The sequence below is a fragment of the Phaethon aethereus genome (assembly GCF_964289735.1).
Source record: "Phaethon aethereus genome assembly, chromosome: 3".
Taxonomy (NCBI): domain Eukaryota; kingdom Metazoa; phylum Chordata; class Aves; order Phaethontiformes; family Phaethontidae; genus Phaethon; species Phaethon aethereus.
In genome coordinates, this window is record NC_138576.1 from 31,006,498 (window position 1) to 31,027,943 (window position 21,446).

Here is a 21,446-nt window from a genome sequence, read left to right on the forward strand (position 1 = left end):
TGTTGGTGTGCTAACACTTCAAGCGTACCTGTGGGTCTAAAATGTGACACTGCAGTTCTTTCCAGAAAAGTGTAGATGAGGGTAGAAGGAGGAGCATTGCAAGGATTTGCCAGCATCATGTTATCTTTGCCAGGAGGAGTGTGATGTGCCTGGTAGGGGATTTCTTTCTTCTCTTTGTTTGAAGGGACATGATGCTGATACTTTCTTCTTCCCCTAGTCTTGGGTTCTCCTTGAGTTTCCCTTTATACCTTTCCCTATCTATGCTGGCTGGAATAGAGTTAATTTTCTTCCTAGTAGCTAGCATGGGGCTATGTTTTGGATTTGTGCTGAAAACAGTGTTGATAATACTGGGATGTTTTCATTATTGCTGAGCAGTGCTTACAGAGAGTCAAGGCTTTTTCTGCCTCTCACACCACCCCACCAGTGAGGAGGCTGGGGTATGCAAGAAGCTGGGAGGGGACACAGCTGAGATGGCTGACCCCAACTCACCAAAGGGATATTCCACACCATATGACATCATGCCCCTCACTACAAGAAGGATTCTGAGCTGCTGGAGCATGTCCAAAGAAGGGCAACGAAGCTGGTGAGGGGTCTGGAGCACAAGTCATCTAAGGAGCGGCTGAGGGAACTGGGGTTGTTTAGTCTGGAGAAGAGGAGGCTGAGGGGAGACCTTATCGCTCTCTACAACTACCTGAAAGGGGGTTGTGGCAACAAGGGTGTTGGTCTCTTCTCCCAAATAAACAGCGATAGGACGAGAGGAAATGGCCTCAAGTTGCACCAGGGGAGGTTTAGATTGGATATTATGAAAAATTTCTTCACCGAGAGAGTGCTCAAGCATTGGAACAGGCTGCCCAGGGAGGTGGTGGAGTCGCCATCACTGGAAGTGTTCAAAAAACATGTGGATGTGGCGCTTCAAGACATGGTTTAGGGAACATGGTGGCACTGGATTAATGGTTGGACTCGATGATCTTGAAGGTTCTTTCCAACTTTAGTGATTCTGTGATTCTGTGAATATAAAGGTGAGGGGAGAAGGAAGTGGGGGGACATTTGGAGTTATGGTGTTTGTCTTCCCAAGTCACCGCTATGTGTGATGAAGCTTTACTGGAGATGGCTGAACACCTGCCTGCCAATGGGGAGTGGTGAATGAATGCCTTCTTTTGCTTTGTTTGCACATGCAGCTTTTGCTTTCCCTATTAAACTGTATTTATCTCAACCCATGAGTTTTCTCACTGTTTCTCTTCCAGTTCTCTTCCTCCATTCCACTGAGGGTGAGTGAGCAAGCAGCTGTGTGATGCTTAGTTGCTGGCTGGGGTTAAAATACAACACTGTCATGGTCCCCTTCCTTCTTCCAGGCTGCCAGCTGCAGTCTGGCAGTGGTCCCAGCCCCGCCAGCCCCCCGCATACAAAGGGCTATGGTTTGTCAGACAGTGACTGGGGGGCTGGGTGTCACCCCCTCCCCAGGTCCCCCAGAGCTGAAGCTGTAGTGGTGAGACAGCAGTCACAGGCCCCAGGGGTTAAAACAGCGACACCCAGCTCAGGCCACTGCGAGGCTGAGCCCCTGCACTGCTGGGTCAGCACACAGCCAGGCCTCCCCCTGCTAAGAGCAGAAATAATATTTACTGGATTACAAAATTATGAAATCAAACTACACCTAAACATATCACAGTTAAGAATTATGATTCAGTTCACAGAGGAATAAACTTACAAAAAGGGATGGAGAACAAGATAAATCTGAAGACAGTGCAAGTAAAATCTATTAATTCATGTCTGAATATTGGAAACATCATGACAAAAATGTCATAGTTGTCAATATTGCCAGAGGAGGTCACATTGTAGCTGGGCAAGCTGCAAATATCAATTCAATATTTACGACATTTTAACTTTGATTTTAAGAACATAAGGTTTAGAATGAGCAATTACTTTATTACAATTGAGAAAAACTTTTAAAACTAAAAGACAACTGAACACTTGTAACTGAAAGACAAATTTCTAAAAAGCAAAGTATCTCTCATTTGAACTAATACAGTTCAATATGCAGAAAAGAACTGTATTGGCATGTTGTATTGTATATATAACGTATATGTTTCATATATTACACATATATATTAATATAAACCCACACACACAGTCTTACAGAGAAATACCCATTTTTTTTTCAGTATAGTCACTGTTTATTAGCCATCTTAATTTTAACACCTTAATATAAAATGGAGTGTAAAAATAAAATCAGGGAAAATTGGGAAGTTGTACTATATGGTAAAGGCATCAAGAAAAAGATGTTCTAGCATCACTCTAAAATAATGTAAGTATAGCTTTGTGTAAAAAAAATATTCATATTTACTTCCTTATCACTCTAAAACCTGAATACCTCCAGAATATACTAATATTATTATTATTATAGCTTTTGATTTTCTTCTCTGTTAGACATGTTTTATGGAGTCTGTAACAGTCTTACTTAAAACTGAAGCACTTATGCATTTTTCCTGTCAAATGATAATAAAAGTCAAAGTTTCCTGTATAGCTAAACCCTCTACTTGTCTTTCTCTTTTGAGACACAGGGAATCACACTTACTACCAATAAAGTAATGTATTATTCACATTACAGTTTAAACGTCCCATCAGAAATGAGAGCAATACTGTCCTTCCCAGACTCAACCGGACAAAGCCCTGAGTAGCCTGGTCTGATCCCATAGCTACCGCTGCTTGCAGCAAGAGGTTGGACTAGAGACCTCACAAGGTCCCTGCCAGCCTGAATTATTCTGATTCAGGAATGAAATTTCCCCTGGTAGCTTGGCCTGGTAGCTTGGTTAAAGGCAAAATATATGGGATCAAAAGTATGCAATGGGTGCACGGAAGCTGATGACAATGCAACAAGAATTTGATCACGGGTATATGCAAAACTACCTGTGAATAGCATGTATTTCCTCATAGCCTAATAATTTTCAAAACTCTTATGATATTTAGTAACACTCTGGTGAAATTCAACCTCACCCCAAAAAATCCAAAAATAAAGTATGAAAAAAGGTAGGCTGCTTTTTTTTTTCCATTTGGATTGATGCTAATCACACACTGAGACTCCATGCAGGCAAGCAGGAGGTACAAACACTTGGAAATAATCTTAATAATTGGAAATAATCTTAATTACTGATGAGGATATGTATTATTTAGAATACACATATGCCTTGGATAATATATTTAGGCACTAATGGTTGGTTCATTTAATTACTATAGAGCAACACCTTCACTATTTGTTTCAAATAAGAACTTGGCAACTTAGAATAGGCTGACTGTGGGGAAATAAAACAGATCCAAGTCATGTAATCAGTGAGACCCAGAGAGTTGCCCCATACATTTTTCCACTACAAACTAGGAAAAAGCCAATGGAATTGCTAAGAAAACTACTAGATTGTTAGCATGAAAGGTCAACCCATTCTACTTTAGTGAACAAAATACTCTTCATGAAGTCGCCTACTTTTCTGAATCCTGTTGAGGATGAAAGACAGATTGCTGGCAGACATAGCTACAGAGAACAAAAAAACCCCCATGGCCATGCTTTTCAGAAATAAGAAGCACAACTTTACAGTAACTTTTCTAACATATAGCATGTTGAGTTCTACGAAGTGAAATCATCGCTCAGCAGTCAGTGCTTTAGATATTTGTTGCTGTGACTGATTGAATCATCCACAGGTTTTTAAGTGATGAATTGCATGTTTTTATCTAATTAGTTCCCAGTCGTGAATTTTTGAGTGCATAGCAAAAAAACACACTATCAGAAATAGCTACTAAAATATTATTTCATTTGTGAGATTATCTTTTAGAAATACTACAATAATTTAATATAGACGTTTTAGATATTAAGTGCATTTACATCTTACACAAAGCTCAAAGAAATATCACAGAATCACAGAAGAATAGACTGGCATTATGATGCATAATGTTCCTCTGTGGTGTTCTAGCATTAAAGCTGCTTAAAAGTTCCTTTGTCACAGTATTTGTAGCAGAGCAGTTTGTGTGGAAATTGAGATTTCAATCCCCTGGGCCTTGGTAACTTTTACAGAATGTAAATTCCTTTAAAGCATGCACAGTGGCATACTGTAATACATTCAAAGAGCCCTCCAAAGTTACACTTGCTGAAAAGTAGAGACTTTCCTAGCTAGCAGTAACAGCTAGGAAACAGCTCTAACAATTACATCAAGGCTTTCTCAAATTTGTTGTAGGTACAATGTGAAGCACTGATTTTGGATCTAGAAGCCCTAGATAATTTAAATTCTCACCTTAACTAATAACATTTAGATAGAATCACTTGACCACAAGGTTTCAAATGTTCTCACAGGATAGTCCTATCCCTTGAATTCTGCATTTCAAGTAGCTCAAAAAAATCTTCAGGGAAGGATTCTACATCTGCTTTACTCTGAAGCACTGATCTGATAGGTTTTATTTATGAGAAGGTAAATTAGGATGTTATCAGTTTCAGTTACTGTCTGTTTAGCTGGGGATTGTCTCAGTTTATTAAATGTTCCTGTTCTGTTAAATAGTACATGTGTGTCCTAAGAAAGATACTTATGTGGTGCAATTATGATCAAATACATAAGGCAAGCCACAGAACTTCACAGCAGCACTTCAATAATTAGTATACATGTTTAACAGTGATTCTGTACTTGTGAGGCATGTTTTCCTGGAGGAAGGTATTATTATTATTATTATTATTATTACTACTACTACTACTACTACTACTAGGATTACTTCCATTGCCACTTTGTGGCAACAGGACAGAAGTAACAAGAATGGTGCCAATATTCTTGGAGGCCTCAGTAAAATCTGTTAGAGAGAGGCGACCAGCCTTTCCATGAAATCCACAAGGAAGTAAGGTACTGAAGGAGTTGAGAAAACTGAGAAAAGAACTATCAGCACATGTTTAGGTAGCATAATGCAGTAGAGTGTTAGAGTCCCTAAGAAAGATGTGCAAAGCAGTAGCTCTGGAAGGCCAAAAGCACTTCAACCATGTTAGTATGGCACTGTAGCTGGCTTTACTGCCATGCCTCTAAGGGAAACTAATTAGCCTGGGGCTGACACCACTCTGATGCAGCTAATTTTTTTTTTTTTTTTTTTTTTGCCATTCAATCTAGCTTGCAAATTTTGAACTGTGATGTATAATATGCGTACTGCTGTCAGCTGTATGAGTCTAAGGAACCACCTTCTTCCATCCACACTAACAAATGAAAAAACTGTTCTCAAAAGTTTCCAGAGCTGCTTGATATGGAGCAAGAATGTTTCACATAAACTGACAGAACGCACGGATGGCTCACCTACTGGGTATTTTATATTGAAAATATTTTTTCTGTTTTTTTCACACTTAGTATAAGTGATTAATGTTAAACAGACCAGCTACAGAAAGAGAGAGAATGTGAGAGAGGATGCATCACTGTAATTTTACATTATGTGCAAGAATCAGATTCAAGACTTTGTTCTGGTCAATATGGAATGACGTATGCAAAATGAAGCATAAATTATTCAAACCCTTTATTAATGTTGTTGCATTTAGTAACCTCTACGAATGTGCAGGAAAGTTGGAGGAAAGTCTGTGAGAATCAAACTGAGATTTTCTCCTAATCCATGACACCACTTTAGGCAATGGGTACAATGGAAGATGGGTGTAAGTCCTAACATGTACATGACTGCATAAACAGTGTCCTTTTTATCAGTATAAAGTGTTGTCTTCTATATTGATGTTATTCATAAATAACACTCTGTTTCTTTTCAGCAGTCAAAAATAAGAAGCAGAGCTTGTTCTATTCCTCTTTTTCTCACTCCTGTAACTCCAGAAAAAGAAGGTGGTTCTGTTTAAAGATAAATAGCAATTAACTGTACAAGACATTGGTGAAATCACCTCAGAATTGCTATACTAAATATATTCAAATTAGACAGTAATGAGCATGAAGAACAAACACTTCACATTTAGATATTCTTTGCCAAAAGACAAGGATTTTCCTCCCTAAAGGCACAGATCTGTAACCCAAAACAATTATATTCTACTAAACAAGGGGAGTGTACTGTCATCCAAGTTTCTAGTCGCCAGATTTAATTTGTATACACAGTGAGAGTTGCTGTTGCCAAACACTCATTATGAATGGGCTGTAGCTTCGCATATTTTGAGCATAATCTGTACAAAAAATTAGGAAGTTACTGACTTTGTCTGCTTAAGGACCAGAGAATTTGCATGCACTATAGAGACCTTTCTTTATTACAAATAGTATTCTTACTTGTTCAGTAACTTCACTGCTTTGAAACTACAAACACATTTCTCTAGCTCTTTAGTTGGAGGTCACTGCTATATGGTATAGTAACCTTTAGAGACCACATAAAGTAAGTGTTTCCTCAAAGAAGAAAATATGTACTAGACTACCTTCTCCTGTTGCTGAAGCTGTAAATACAAGATTTGAAATAACATTAACAAAAGGTCACCTCCAAATAGTGAAGATGGGTAGCAAAAGTTAGGCATAATAATCTAAGTTGGTTTCTGTTGTGGCATATGGAACACTGGGCCAAACATACATTCTTGGATTCAATTATTGTATTAATTTCCTGTAATTCAGTACCCTATGAGCTATAGCTATAGCTATGAGAAAACTGGCTTACATCCTTGGAAGGCTGCCTTCTATGATGTCTGAAAGGCCATGGAAATTGTGGAAAGTCCCCAGAGGCTAGGAAACACAAACGTTGCACCTGTCATCTCCCCAAAATAGCCAACAGGATGATCTGTGAAAGTACAGGCCAGTAAGCCTCACTTTAGTCCCTGGGAAAATATGGAGTGAATCTTCTTAGAAGCCATTCCTAGGCAACAGAAGGAGAAGAAGGTGACTGGGAAAAACCAGCATAGGTTGAGAGCAGCCCTGCCATGAAGGACTTTGGGGTACTGGTGGATGAAAAGCTGGACATGAGCTGGCAATGTCCGTTTGCAGCCCAGAAGGCCAACCGTATCCTGGGCTGCATCTACAAGAAGTGTGGCCAGCAGGTCAAGGGAGGTGATTCTGCCCCTCTACTCTGCTTTCATGAGACTCCACCTGGAGTCCTGCATCCAGCTCTGGATCCCTCAGCACAAGGAAGACATGGACCTGTTGGAGTAGGTCCAGAGGAGGGCCAAAAAATGATCCGAGGGATGGAACACCTCTCCTCTGAGGACAGGCTGAGAGAGCTGGTGGTGTTCAGTCTGGAGAAGAGAAGGCTCTGGGGAGACCTTATTGCAGCCCTTCAGTATTTAAAGGGAGCCTTTAAGAAAGATGGGGACAGTCTTTTCAGCAGGGCCTGTTGTGGTAGGACAAGGGGTAATGGCTTTAAACTAAAAGAGGGTAGATTCAGACTAGATCTAAGGAAGAAATGTTTCACAATGAGGGTGGTGAAACAGTGGAAGAGGTTGCCCAGAGAGGTGGTAGATGCCCCATCCCTGGAAACATTCAAGGTCAGGTTGGATGGGACTCTGGGCAAGCTGATCTAGTTGCAGATGCCCCTGCTTATTGCAGGGGGGTTGGACTAGATGACCTTTAAAGATCCTTCCCAACCTAAACTATTCTATGATTCATAGATTTATCACGGGAAAATCATGCCTAAACAATTTCATTGCCTTTTATGATGAAATGACTACGTTTGTGGAAGAGGAGACAGCAGTGGATGTCACTTACCTTGATTTCAGCATGTCTTTGACACTATCTCCCACAATATTCCTGCATCCAGGTTACAACATTAGAGTCTGGGAGGGTAGGCAATTGGATGGCTAAAACAGTGTCTGGCTGCTTGGGCTCAGAGGGTTGTGGTTTATGGATCATACTCTACCAGGAGGCTTGTTAAAAGAGGAGTACCCTCAATGCTGCCACTAGGCTCAGAAACCTGGGAGACTTGAGGCCAGACTTTAGTAGTAAACCTTGAACAACAACTTTGAGCACCTCAGACTCTTCTATGTCTTTTGTCACTAGGTCCCTTTCCCCACTGAGAACCAGGCCCACTTTTTAATTGTCTTTCCTTTTGCTGTCAACGTACATATAGAAGGCCGCCTTGTGGCTTTGCACATCCTTCTCTACTCTCAGCTCTAGCTGTGTTCTTCCTTTCCTAATTTCAGCTCTGCACACCTGGGCAATGGCTTCATATTCCTCCTAAGTATCCCATCCCTGCTCCTTCCACCAAATGTGTGCTGCTTTTCTGCATCTGAGCTCAGTCACGTGTTTCCTATCTATCCTTGCTGGTCTTCTTGACTACTCTCTTCCTTGAACAAGGATAAGCAGTAATTGTAACAAAGCTGCTACCAGACTAAAATTTAATTGGATAAAGTATGGCTTAAGGCTCTAGTTAGAAGACAGTAAGTGACTTTGAGAGGAAAAGGGATGTTTATATCCTGACCTTGGCCCTCAGGAAAGAGAGAGGGAACTAAGAGTCTACACTTGGCACATCAAGCCAAATATTCCATAAGGTTACATGTTACTGTTCTATGTTCTTTCTGGCCCAGGAAATCGTTGCTGAATAGTGTTGAAACTCAGTAAGTACAGAAAAAGTGTGCCCTCCTTTTCTTACAAATCAGGCTAATTTATAGCATGGACATTATAGTACTTCTCAGGAAAATGCATAAAATAAATTTGTCCCTTCATGGTGGTGTGTTCATTGAACCTAAAATTCACAAAAATGATGTGAATGCTCTTATCGTTAACCTAAAAGACGGACACCACTACCTCCACAATTAGTTCTGTCAGTATACGTGTTAAATTTGTTCTTGGCATGCCAATCAGTTTTGGTCCCCCTTGATATGTAAGCTGCATCTTGCTTTGACATCTCAGGGAGCATACCACGAGATTCCTTCCCTCTGACTCTAAAGAAATAGTCACTTCAGTTAGTAGTGCAGTTGCTCTTCTTCCTCTGGACATCAATAGCAAGGAATACAGACAGAGGTTTGAGGAGTGCAGATGCAATCACTGCCAGAGTCGGCTGGCAGTACAAAGCTGTAGAAGTAGCTGGGAAAAGGAAACTTCTCTCCTTTTCCATTGATTAGATCTTGTGGGACTTTTTTGTTAGGTCAGCCTGTTGTATAAAAAGCAAAGCAGAGTTTTCATTGTCACATAGACAAGATGAACAGCAGGTTGTGAGGTCCAGAATAAGGAAGGCTGGGGCTCAAGAGCTATCATTAAAGATAAAATACAAGATGAGTTATTTAAGCCAAGGTTTTGACTTGGTTTAATGTACAACTTAAGTGCACCCTTAGTCACTTCCAAATGTCAGTTTGTAGTGATGTCATAGAGAAGATACGACTGTAAGGGTAGATCTGAGATTAAGAGAATAGGTATTTAGAATTAAGGAATAATTACTGCTCTGGAGAAATGATGACTGAACCTTCACTGAAAAAAGTGATTTCATGGTACTTAGTCATTTTTAGGTATCTTTTGGATCAGTTGTCCAGTAATTTGCAGTTTGAATCAGAATTTTTATTTTATATACCCCAGCTTAATAAACATCCTATTTTAGCCAGTGAAATCTTATTTCAAGAATGGGGTGGAGGTGTCAAGGTGTTGGCGGGGATTGTGGGGAGAGCTGCAGGGCAGTTTCTGTAAGAAGAGGCCAAGGGCTGCCTCATGCTGGACACAGACGGTTCCAGATGGCTCCAATGGACCCACTGTAAGACACAGCTGAGCACCTCAGCCAAGATGATGGCGCCTCTGGGAAAATGCGTTTAAGAAAGGGCAGAACACTGCACATGCAGAGTGAGGAGAGAGAAAGTGAGAAACAATCCTGTGAGCACCAAGGTCAGAGAAGGAGGGAGAGGAGGTGCTCCAGTCACTGGAGCAGAGCTTTCCCTGCAGTGCACGGAGGAGACCACAGTGGAGCAGATATTCCCCTGCAGCCTGTGGAAAGCATTCCCGACACAAGCAGGATATCCATGCTGGAGCAGGCGGTTATTTCCTGAAGGAACTGTGGCCTGTGGAGAGCCCATGCTGAAGCAGGTATATACATATATCTTGAAGGACTACATCCTGGGGAGAGGACCCACGCAGGAGTAAGGGAAAAGTATGAAGAGAAGGAGGGAGCAGCAGAGAGGACCTGTTATGGATTGACCACAACCTCCCATTCCCCATGTCCCTGTGCCACTTGGTGCAGGGAGGTAGAGCAGTTGGGAATGAAGTTGAGCCAGTGAAGGGTGGGGTGGGGGAGAAAGGAAGGAAGGGGGAAAGTGTTGCTTTATTTTACCTTTGTTTCTTACCATCCAAAAATCTGTTTTAATTAGCAATAAAATATATTACTTTTCCCAAAGCCGAGTCTGTTTTGCCCATGACAATAACTGGTAAGCGATCTCCCTGTCTTTATCTTGACTCATGCATTTTTTCATCTCTATTTTCTTCTCCTGTCCTGTTGATGACTGGGACTATGAGAGTGGCTGGGTGAGCATCTGGCAGCTGGCCAAGGTCAACCCAACACATTTTAGGAAAAAAGCTTTAGTCTTTGCAAGAGATCTTAGAATTATTTAGTTAACCTCAAACAAAGAAAATCAGAAAACAGGACATATCTTTCCATTTTATGTTGTTATATCTAACACTCATGTACCACCAATGTACAAAAAACAAGCAGAAACAACTGTGATCTTGAGTAAAAAGCTATTCTACTTAGGACTCTCAGCCACTGATTTTTTTTTTTCACAGTTAGTTCTACAAACCAGGCCAGACTTTTCTCACATAAAGATGAGAGGTATAGAACAAGAATTATCAGACTGGGGAATTAAAGAGTTCAGAGAATTTTGTAGCTAACTGGTTACCTAGAGACTTTATGCTATGTTACTGTTAAGTTTCTTTGTGGTGCCTAAGCATTAAACAGCAAAAATAGTTTTCCAGACCTGCGTCTTTCAACATGAAAGTTTAATGCTATTTCAAATAAATCAATATTTTTTGCAATGGAGTGTAAAACTAGGAAAAATTAATGATGTTTCTGTGTACTTGGAAGTGAGAGGTCAAACTAAAGTAAGGAGACAGTTTGTAGCTTTAGTATGCTGAAGTTATAGATCTGAAGGAACGACATATGTCTGCTTACAAAGATCCTTTAAGGCAACAAAGATGATGTATACTGGCTATATACAGTTGCTAAAGAGCAAATAGAAGTAAAAGAACAGCAGCAGCTGATACAGCTGGAATAATTAGATCTTGTGTTATCAAAAGTACCTAGTGGAACTGAGCAGTATTGTTTCATTGAGCAACACTGGCCAGCCAAGCAATTAAAAAAACAAGAGAGACTAAGCTCAGGATGGAAAGTTCATGTCACTGGGTCATCTGTACCTTTGATGTGGCCTTACTAGCCAGTGTGATTGAGGACAACTAAACATACACAGAAGGCTACTGCAGAAGAGGGGATGAAGTCACCACTAGAAGGTATTTTGCCAAAAAAACCCCAGAACAAAGGAACTGTGTACTTTTGAAAAGCATTAGTTGATTATTTGGTATTATCCTTTTGTTACTTTTCTCGCCTTTCTAATATAGCAGTAATTTATTAAGTCACTTTACTTCTCATTTTAAGCCAGGGGAAAAAAAGTGTCTTGAATACCCAGATCACTTAGTATTATTTTCCAAAGTATCTGGGGTGAGAACTTTAACCAGGGTTTATTAGTGGTATCTAGGGTTTAAGATGACCATTGTTTCTGCAAATTATATCTTGACAGAAAGGATATATCCATGCATTTGTAATTTGAACTGTGATCATTTTTTGTAAGAGCCTACCTGACCTGCAAAGCAGTAGATTTCAACTTAGCAGTGTTGAGAAAAAGTTATATTTTAATAGTTAATAAATTATTTTTAATGCATTTCTGCTAAATAGCTATTTAAAATTAAATAAAATTATGAACAATGTAAAATGAATCCAAAATAAGATAAACTTATGGAAAATTTAAAATTTTAAGAGATACATTAGCTACCAAAATTTTACAGCTGTGGTGAGTTGACCCTGGCTGGATGCCAGGTGCCAACTAAAGCTGCTCTGTCACTCCCCTTCTCAGCTGGACAGGGGAGAGGAAGTATAATGAAAGGCTCATGGGTTGAGATAAGGACAGAAAGAGATCACTCAGCAATTATAGTCACGGGCAAAACAGACTTGACGTGGGGAAATTAGCTTAGTTTATTACCAATCAAATCCAAGTAGGATAATGAGAAATAAAACCAAATCTTAAAAACAGCTTCCCACCACCCCTCCCTTCTTCCCAGGCTTAACTTTACTCACAGTTTCTCTACTTCCTACCCACGAGCAGTGCAGGGGGACGGGGAATGGGGGTCGTGGTCAGTTCATCACACGTTGCTTCTGCCACTCTTTCCCCCTTAGGGGGAGGACTCCTCACAGTCTTCCCCTCCTCTAGCATGGTGTCCCTTCCACAGGAAACAGTCCTCCATGAACTTCTCCAACATGAGTCCTTCCCACAAGCTGCAGTTCTTCACAAACTGCTCCAGCCTGGGTCCCTTGCACGGGGTGCGGTCCTTCAGGAACAGACTGCTCCAGTGTGGATCCCCCACAGGGTCAGAAATCCTGCCAGCAAACCTGCTCCAGCAAGGGCTCCTTTTGGACTCTCCACAGGTCCTGCCAGGAGCCTGCTCCAGCATGGGCTTCCCATGTTGGGAATCACAGCCTCCTTCAGGCATCCACCTGCTCCAGCGTGGGGTCCTCCACGGGCTGCAGGGGGACAGCCTGCCTCACCATGGTCTTCACCACAGGCTGCACGGGAATCTCTGCTCCAGCACCTGGAGCACCTCCTCCCCCTCCTTCTGCACTGACCTTGGTGTCTGCAGGGTTATTTCTCTTGCATATTCTCACTCCTCTCTTCTCCGTCTGCAGTTGCCATTGTGCAGGGTTTTCTTCCACCTTCTTAACTATGTTATCCCAGAGGTGCTACCACTGTTGCTGATGGGCTTGGCCTTGGCCAGTGGTGGGTCCATCTTGGAGCCAGCTGGCACTGGCTCTGCTGACATACAGGAAGCCTCTAGAAGCACAGAAGCCACACCTGCTAACAAAACCTTGCCATGCAAACACAATACAAGAGCAGAGATCAGTGTCTAAAGACTGCCTTCTCTCAGGCATTGAATTACATGATGACCAGAAAAAACATTCAAAATATCTGAAGAAAGTTAGTATTTTTAAAATAAGTTTTTATAAATAAAAAGAAATATAGTGACATAATTTGGCCTAATGCATTTAATGTATTGTAATGTTTCCAGTTTTCATTCAAATTTATAAATCAATAATATTTTAATAATTATAGTCAATGATTGAAGTTTTGTCTGTACAAGCACATTAAAACATCTTTTGAATTCAAATGATCATTTGAATCCATACATGCTGTTATGTTAATTAAAGGCAACTTGTCTGTGACAAAAAAATGCTGTTCCTAAATTTATGAAATTACTGAAGATGAAAGTGTAAATACACATATCTTTCAAAGAGTTAAAGAAATTACATTTGTTATACTGTTATAAATTCAGTACCTTATATACTAATATTTTGTAGTTTCAATGTATTTTCTTTAACTATTTATAATTTCAATCCTTGGTACTCTCAAACAGTATAATTACCTTTTCTGTAGCGTAGGTAACAAAACAAACAAAAAAATTGTTAAATTAAATATGAAAAACCAGCTATCAGCTATTTGAACTGCTAGAAAAAGTTTTCAAAATCTCAAAATACTAGAGAACTACTGTCCTGGTTTCAGCCAGGATAGAGCTGGTTTTCTTCACAGAAGCTAGTGTGAGACTGTGTTTTGGATTTGGGATGAGAAACTGTTGATAATGTGCTGATGTTTTGGGTTGTTACTGCGCAGTCAAGGACAGTCCAGCTTCTTGTGCTGGGCTGCTAGCAGGGAGGCTGGGGGTGCACGGGAAGCTGGGAGGGGACACAGCCGGGACAGCTGACCCAGGCTGGCCAAAGAGATATTCCATACCATACGACGTCATGCCCAGTACATAAACTGGAGTTTGCTGGGGGGCGGAAATCGCTGCTCGGGGATGGGCTGTCGATCGCCGGGTGGTGAGCAATTGCTGTATTGGGCATCGCTTGTTCTTGTACATTCCTTTGTTGGTATTATTATTGTTGTTATCATTGTTGTTTCTTTCTCTCTTTCTGTCCTATTCAGCTGTGTTTATCTCAACCCACGAGGTTTTTTTCTAATTCTCTCCCCCGTCCCACTGTGGGAGGGAGAGTGAGCGAGCGGCTGCGTGGTGCTTAGTTGCCGGCTGGGGCTAAACCACGACAGTCCTTTTTGGTGCCCAACGTGGGGCTCGAGGCTTGAGATAATAATGGTTGCAGGTCACAATATCAGTTTATTTGATTTGCATCATGCTCTCGTCTTTGCTGTACATGTTAAGGATCGGTGTTGGTTTCTGCGGGCTGCTGCACTCTGCAATGATTAGTAATGTCTCGCCTGTGAATTTTGTTTTTAGAACACTGACCTTGAGCTTAATGTGGTATCATCTGAGCTCTGTACTAAAGCCGTTACTGTATTTTGGCTACAGTCTTGTGGAGACGATTAGCAATTATACTTCTGCCTCTGAAAGGTTTTTTATGGAGGAAATGCAGAATGGTACCTTTGCTACCCTCTATCATAATGTTTCCTCCTTCATCACAATAATTTTTCAGTATTTTGAACACCCTTGGGTAGTTAAAATACCTCTATCGCTACTTCTGAGGAACATTGTTTCGGTTTTGTCTAAGGTTGGCAAGCAATTTAAGAATATCACCCAGAGATCTGCCCCAAGGCTGGATAGTTATGAATGGCAGGGCACGTGGAACAGCATGGGCAAATGCCTGGGGCGGTGGGCACTGCCAGTGCTTTGGAACTTCACTCCTGAACAAGAGCAGAATCCTGATAAACCAGCAGAATATTTGGAAGAAGTATGCTGTCAGCCTGGCAGTTCCAAGGAGACACAAATCATTGCCATGTGCTGGGGCCTGGCCCATGCCTACCGAACCCTATTTAACACTATGCAAAGGGGAGAGAGGCTCTCTGGGTCTGACGGCAATGTGGCAGGCACTGTGACTACTCCAACCCCCGTGACGGGCACTGCCACTACTCCAACCCCTGCAACAGGCACTGTGACTACTCCAATCCCTGCAACAGGCACTGTAGCTACTCAGACTGTTGCAGCTGAACCAGAGAACCAGCCCGTCCCGGTATCAGTTGCCCCTGTACAAAAGAAGAAATCTTGGAAGCGGAAGTCAGCTCGTTTAGTAAGGGACGAGGAAGATTCTTCTAAGAAGGAGGCAGAGGAAGAGAGTGAGGAGGCAGAGTGCTCTGAAGCAGGGCCATCATGAGGACTGAAGAGGGAAAAGAGCGAGTCATCGCTTGAAGAGGAGGAAGAGGAAAAACTCATAAAAGAGATGGTAACTACCCGATCTCTATCCCTGAGTGAATTGCGAGATATGCGAAAGGATTTCAGCCGTCGTCCAGGGGAGCACATTGTCACCTGGCTGCTCTGATGCTGGGATAATGGGGCCAGTAGCCTGGAATTAGAGGGTAGGGAAGCCAAGCAGCTGGGATCCCTTTCTAGGGAAGGGGGCATTGACAAAGCAATTGGAAAAGGTGCACAAGTCCTCAGCCTCTGGAGACGACTCCTGTCGGTTGTGAAGGAAAGGTATCCCTTCAAGGAAGATGTTCTATGTCACCCAGGCAAGTGGACCACCATGGAGAAAGGTATCCAGTACCTGAGGGAACTAGCTGTGCTGGAGGTGATTTATGGTGACTTGGACAATGGACAATCATCCAAAGACCCAGATGAAGTCAATTGCACGTGACCTATGTGGCGGAAGTTTGTACGGAGTGCACCATCATCATATGCCAACTCATTAGCAGTAATGGCCTGGAAAGACGGAGAGAGACCAACGGTTGATGAATTGGCTGATCAACTCCGGCAATACGAACAAAGTCTCTCTTCCTCCCTACGGGCCTGCATCTATGCTGTGGAGAAACTCTCTCGGGAGTTCTCACATTTCAAACAGGATATGCCCTACCCTCCACCCGTACAGACCAGTATCTCGGCCATTAAGAATAAGCGTTCGTCTGCTCAAGAGAGAAGATATAGAGGATACACACTGCGAGCCACCCTGTGGTTTCACTTGCGTGACTATGGAGAGGACATGAGGAGGTGGGATGGAAAACCTACCTCGACCCTAGAGGCACGAGTACGCGAGATGCAAGGAAAAACAATTACAAAGTGGGGTTCAGGTTCCTCCAGAAAAATCGTCGGTCTACTTTCCAGTGGGCAGTTCCCCAGAAAGAATAGAAGAGCTGATCTCACCTCTGATCCTCTTGAAGGGACTTCTGATTCCTATTTACAAGAAGTGAGTAACGAGTACTATGAGCAGGACTAGAGAGGCCCTGCCTCCAGCCAGGCGGAGGAGAGGGACAACCGAGTTTATTGGACTGTGTGGATTAGATGGCCTGGCACATCAGACTCACAGGAATATAAGGCAGGACACTGGTGCACAATGTACCCTAATGCCATCAAGCCATATCGGGGCAGAACCCATCTGTATTTCTGCGATCCCAACAACTGACTGTACTGGAGGCCGAAGTGAGCCTAACTGGAAGTGAGTGGCAGAAGCACCCCATTGTGACTGGCCCAGAGGTTCCACGCATCCTGGGCATAGACTAGCTCAGGAGAGGGTATTTCAAGGACCCAAAAGGGTACCGGTGGGCTTTTGGTATAGCTGCCTTGGAGACAGAAGATATTAAACAGCTGTCCACCTTGCCTGGTCTCTCAGAGGACCCTTCTGTGGAGGGGTTGCTGAGGGTTGAAGAACAACAGGTGCTGATCGCTACCACAACAGTGCACCGGCGGCAATATCGCACCAACAGAGACTCCCTGATCCCCATCCATGAGCTGATTTGTCAGCTGGAGACCCAAGGAGTGATCAGCAGGACTCGCTCACCCTTTAACAGCCCCATATGGCCAGTGCGAAAGTCTAACGGAGAGTGGAGACTGACAGTAGACTATCGTGGCCTGAATGAAGTCATGCCGCCACTGAGCGCTGCCGTGCCGGACATGCTAGAACTTCAATATGAACTGGAGTCAAAGGCAGCCAAGTGGTACACCACCACTGATACTGCTAACGCATTTTTCTCAATCCCTTTGGTGGCAGAATGCAGGCCACAGTTTGCTTTCACTTGGACGAGTGTCCAATACACCTGGAATCGACTGCCCCAGGTGTGGAAACACAGCCCTACCATTTGCCATAGGCTGATACAGACTGTACTGGAACTGGGTGAAGCTCCAGAGCATCTGCAATACATTGATGACATCATCGTATGGGGCAACACAGCAGAAGAAGTTTTCGAGAAAGGGAAGAAAATAATTCAAATCCTTCTGAAAGCTGGTTTTGCTATAAAACAAAGTAAGGTCAAAGGACTTGCACAAAAGATCCAGTTTTTAGGAATAAATGGCAAGATGGACATTGTCAGGTCCCAGTGGATGTGATGAACAAAATAACAGCTATGTCTCCACCAACGAGCAAAAAAGAAACACAAGCATTTTTGGGCATTGTGGGTTTCTGGAGAATGCATATTCCAAATTACAGTCTGATTGTAAGCCCTCTTTATCAAGTGACCCGGAAGAAGAACGATTTTAAATGGGGCCCTGAGCAACGACAAGGCTTCGAACAAATCAAACAGGAGATAGTTCATGCCATAGCCCTCAGGCCAGTCCAGGCAGGACAAGATGTTAAAACTGTGCTCTACGCGGCAGCCGGGGAGAATGGCCCTACCTGGAGTCTCTGGCAGAAGGCACCAGGAGAGACTCGAGGTCGACCTCTAGGGTTTTGGAGTCGAGGATATAGAGGATCTGAGTCCCGCTATACTCCAACTGAAAAGGAGATATTGGCAGCATATGAAGGAGTTCGAGCTGCCTCAGAAGTGGTTGGTACTGAAGCACAGCTCCTCCTTGCACCCCGACTGCCGGTGCTGGGCTGGATGTTCAAAGGGAGGGTCCCCTCTACACATCATGCGACTGATGCTACATGGAGTAAGTGGGTCACGCTTATTACAGAGCAGGCTTGAGTAGGAAACCTTAATCGCCCAGGAATCTTGGAAGTGATCATGGACTGGCCAGAAGGCAAAGATTTTGGAATATCACCAGAAGAGGAGGTGGCGTGTGCTGAAGAGGTTCCACCATATAATGAACTGCCAGAGAACGAAAGGCAATATGCCCTGTTTACTGATGGGTCCTGTTGTATTGTAGGCAAACATCAAAGGTGGAAAGCTGCTATATGGAGCCCTATACGACGAGTCGCAGAAGCTGCTGAAGGACAAGGTGAATCAAGTCAGTTTACAGAGGTGAAAGCCATCCAGCTGGATTTAGAGAAAATGGAGAGCATAATGAGGGGAAGGCCGTGGGTGTTGTCTACCTGGACTTTAGTAAAGCCTTTGACAGCGTCTCCCACAGCATTCTCCTGGAGAAACTGGCGGCTTGTGGCTTAGACAGGTTTACTCTTCGCTGGGTGAGGAACTGGCTGGATGGCCGAGCCCAGAGAGTTGTGGTGAATGGCGTTAAATCCGGCTGGCGGCCGGTCACGAGTGGTGTTCCCCAGGGCTCGGTTCTGGGGCCGGTCTTATTCAATATCTTTATTGATGATCTGGATGAGGGAATTGAGTGCTCCCTCAGTAAGTTTGCAGATGACACCAAGTTGTGTGGGTGGAGGGTAGGAGGGCTCTGCAGAGGGATCTGGACAGGCTGGATTGATGGGCAGATGAAAGTGATATCTGTATGTATATATTAAAAGACAGGAAGAGTAATAATGAATAACTGGAATGTATTGAAAAGTGTAGGACCCGGGCATGACGTAAATGGTATGGAATAAGGGGAGGACACTGTCCTGGTTTCCTGGGGGATGGAAATCGCTGCTCGGGGACAGGCTGTCGATCGCCGGGTGGTGAGCAATTGCTGTATTGGGCATCGCTTGTTCTTGTACATTCCTTTGTTGGTATTATTATTGTTGTTATCACTGTTGTTTCTTTCTCTCTTTCTGTCCTATTAAACTGTGTTTATCTCAACCCATGAGGTTTTTTTCTAATTCTCTCCCCTGTCCCACTGCGGCAGGGGGAGTGAGTGAGCGGTTGCGTGGTGCTTAGCTGCTGGCTGGGGCTAAACCACGACAGTCCTTTTCTGTAGTGTAGGTAACAAAACAAACAAAAGAATTGTTAAATTAAATATGAAAAATCAGCTATCAGCTATTTGAACTGCTAGGAAAAGTTTTCAAAATCTCAGAATACTAGAGAACTACTTTACAATTCTGTATGTTTTCTAGGGAAATATGCTCTTTTTGCTTCATAATCCAGAAAACCAATGCCTTGCTCTGAAAAGACCTCGCTTTGAAATCAAATTACTTTCAGTCATTTCTGGGCCTGCTAACTCTGCAACTTCATTTTAAAGCCTTAATTAGTACTATACCAAATATATACTATATATACTAAATATAAACTATATATACTATACCAAATATGTACTATACCAAACACTTTGGTATAGTGGGTGAATTATTCCTTCAGACTTAATCTAACTGCTGCATTGCATAGTGGATGTTCAAGCTGTGACTTTAGGTGGCGGGGGGAATCACTAGTTATGATTAAGTGATGGGCAATCTATCACTAATTTTTGAGTAATGTTTCAGTCTTTGATAGACACCTGGATATCACACCACACTCGTTAGTAAATAGCTAACACTAAATAATAAACAACTGTTCTTGTAAATATACTAGAAGAATTTGTTCCAGTAAATAACTACTTGTAATAGTAAACAACTACAGTTGATTAAAAAAAAACAACCACTTACAAAAAAACCACAACAAAACCCAACATCCTGTCCTTCTTGGTTAAAAGTGCTAGGGGAAAAAAATCTCAAGTCAAACTTTGTAATCAGTAATGAAGAGTCATAAAAGGAAGGCACACCTGCAGATTGCTTGTTCCTTTTCAAATTAGAGTATCATAAATGCGTCAGGTACAGATGTCTTGTCTTTATGAATATAACTGTGAATTCTTAGAGAAACATATACATAAAAGTGAAGGCAACTGTTTTAACATCTATTAGTTAAAATTATAAATCTGCAGCAGCACTGTCTAATGAAGCAAAGTTGCTGTGATACCAAAAAAGATACCAAATTCAGAACACAATCCTTTAGAAGAAAATATTGAGGGGGAAAAAAACCCCACCCACTTTTAAAGTTTTAGGCAAGTGAATTACATAGGTTTTCCTGTTTTTTGCTGAAATGTCAAGGATAATTCTAAAGAACACTGCACAAGTGGTACATGGACTAAAGTTTGTGGTGAATGAAATACACAGGATACAAAGGATACACAGCTATATAGATATTCTCAAAACTGTACTTATTCTTTGTTCTGTGGGGAAATTACATTCCTCTCAGTTCAGTGGGTGTGAATTGCATCCTTTCTAATCTTATGAATTATGTGGTATCCATTACAGGTGGAATGGGTAGGAAAAAATATTTTATGCAGAAAAAATGCAGAAATGGTACAACTTGAGGCAGACAACCACAAACATTTCTGCAAAGAGAGTCATATGACCCCATGTGTTTTCAGGTTGCTTAAGCTGGATGTATCAAAATATGAAATATGAACTACTTGTTCTGCAGCATGCAGAGCATTTAAATACATGTCAACATCACTTTTGGAGAAATTCACTATATCTCTACCCATTAAATATTTTGTCATTAGTTCTGTAAAAAATTAAATATTAACACTAAAGGCAACAGTGTCAGTCCAACAGGTCAGCAAAGTCAAAGTGTTACTATGGTTCTGTACAAACTCAAATGACAAGGTAGCATTTTATTATGTTTGTAAAATTTACTCTGTACCTATGGTAATACTTTTTTTTCTTGGCTGAATTCAGAAAACATTGTTTTTCTTTGCTCTATACAATCTCTCTTTTAATCCATTTCAGCTGAATGTATGGGTGACAAAGAAATCATAAATCCAGGCTTAACGTAAATAACATCTTGAGCTACTTAACAAGAACTGGATTAAAGTTCTATTTGAATTAATATTGATTTATCCTCCAATAAGCAGGTGATCCTGTGTACTCTTCTTTGATTTAATTGAGGCCATTGCTATAAAATTAAAAACATGTAAAACCTGTGAAATAACCTTCTCCACTGTGGTAGAGAGTGGACCATACCTGTGAATCCAGGGGGACAGAAACACTGATAGCCTCCAAGCCTGTTGATGCAGCTTCCTCCATGCAAGCAAGGCAAAGTTTCACACTCATTTACATCCATCTCGCACAGAGACCCATAGTATCCAGGTGCACAACTACAGATGAATCTTCAGAAAAGGGAAAATCAGGTAAGTCAACAGAACTAAACAACACGATCTATTCAAATATTCTGAAGCTATATGTATGTTCTGATGTAAAGCTGGTATCCCTAATCATCATCCATATCAAAA

At 42.0% G+C, this 21,446-nt stretch overlaps 1 protein-coding gene across 1 annotated transcript in view; it reads right to left on the bottom strand.

Moving 5' to 3' along the window:
* The window catches only part of EYS (eyes shut homolog), a gene marked incomplete at both ends in the record, with an annotated part of 830,586 nt that overhangs the window by 542,279 nt on the left and 266,861 nt on the right, over positions 1 to 21,446 (bottom strand). The window contains one exon of the mRNA XM_081998016.1: positions 21,178 to 21,323. Within this exon, the coding sequence (XP_081854142.1) occupies positions 21,178 to 21,323 (146 nt within the window). The remainder of the gene's footprint in view (positions 1 to 21,177; positions 21,324 to 21,446) is intronic.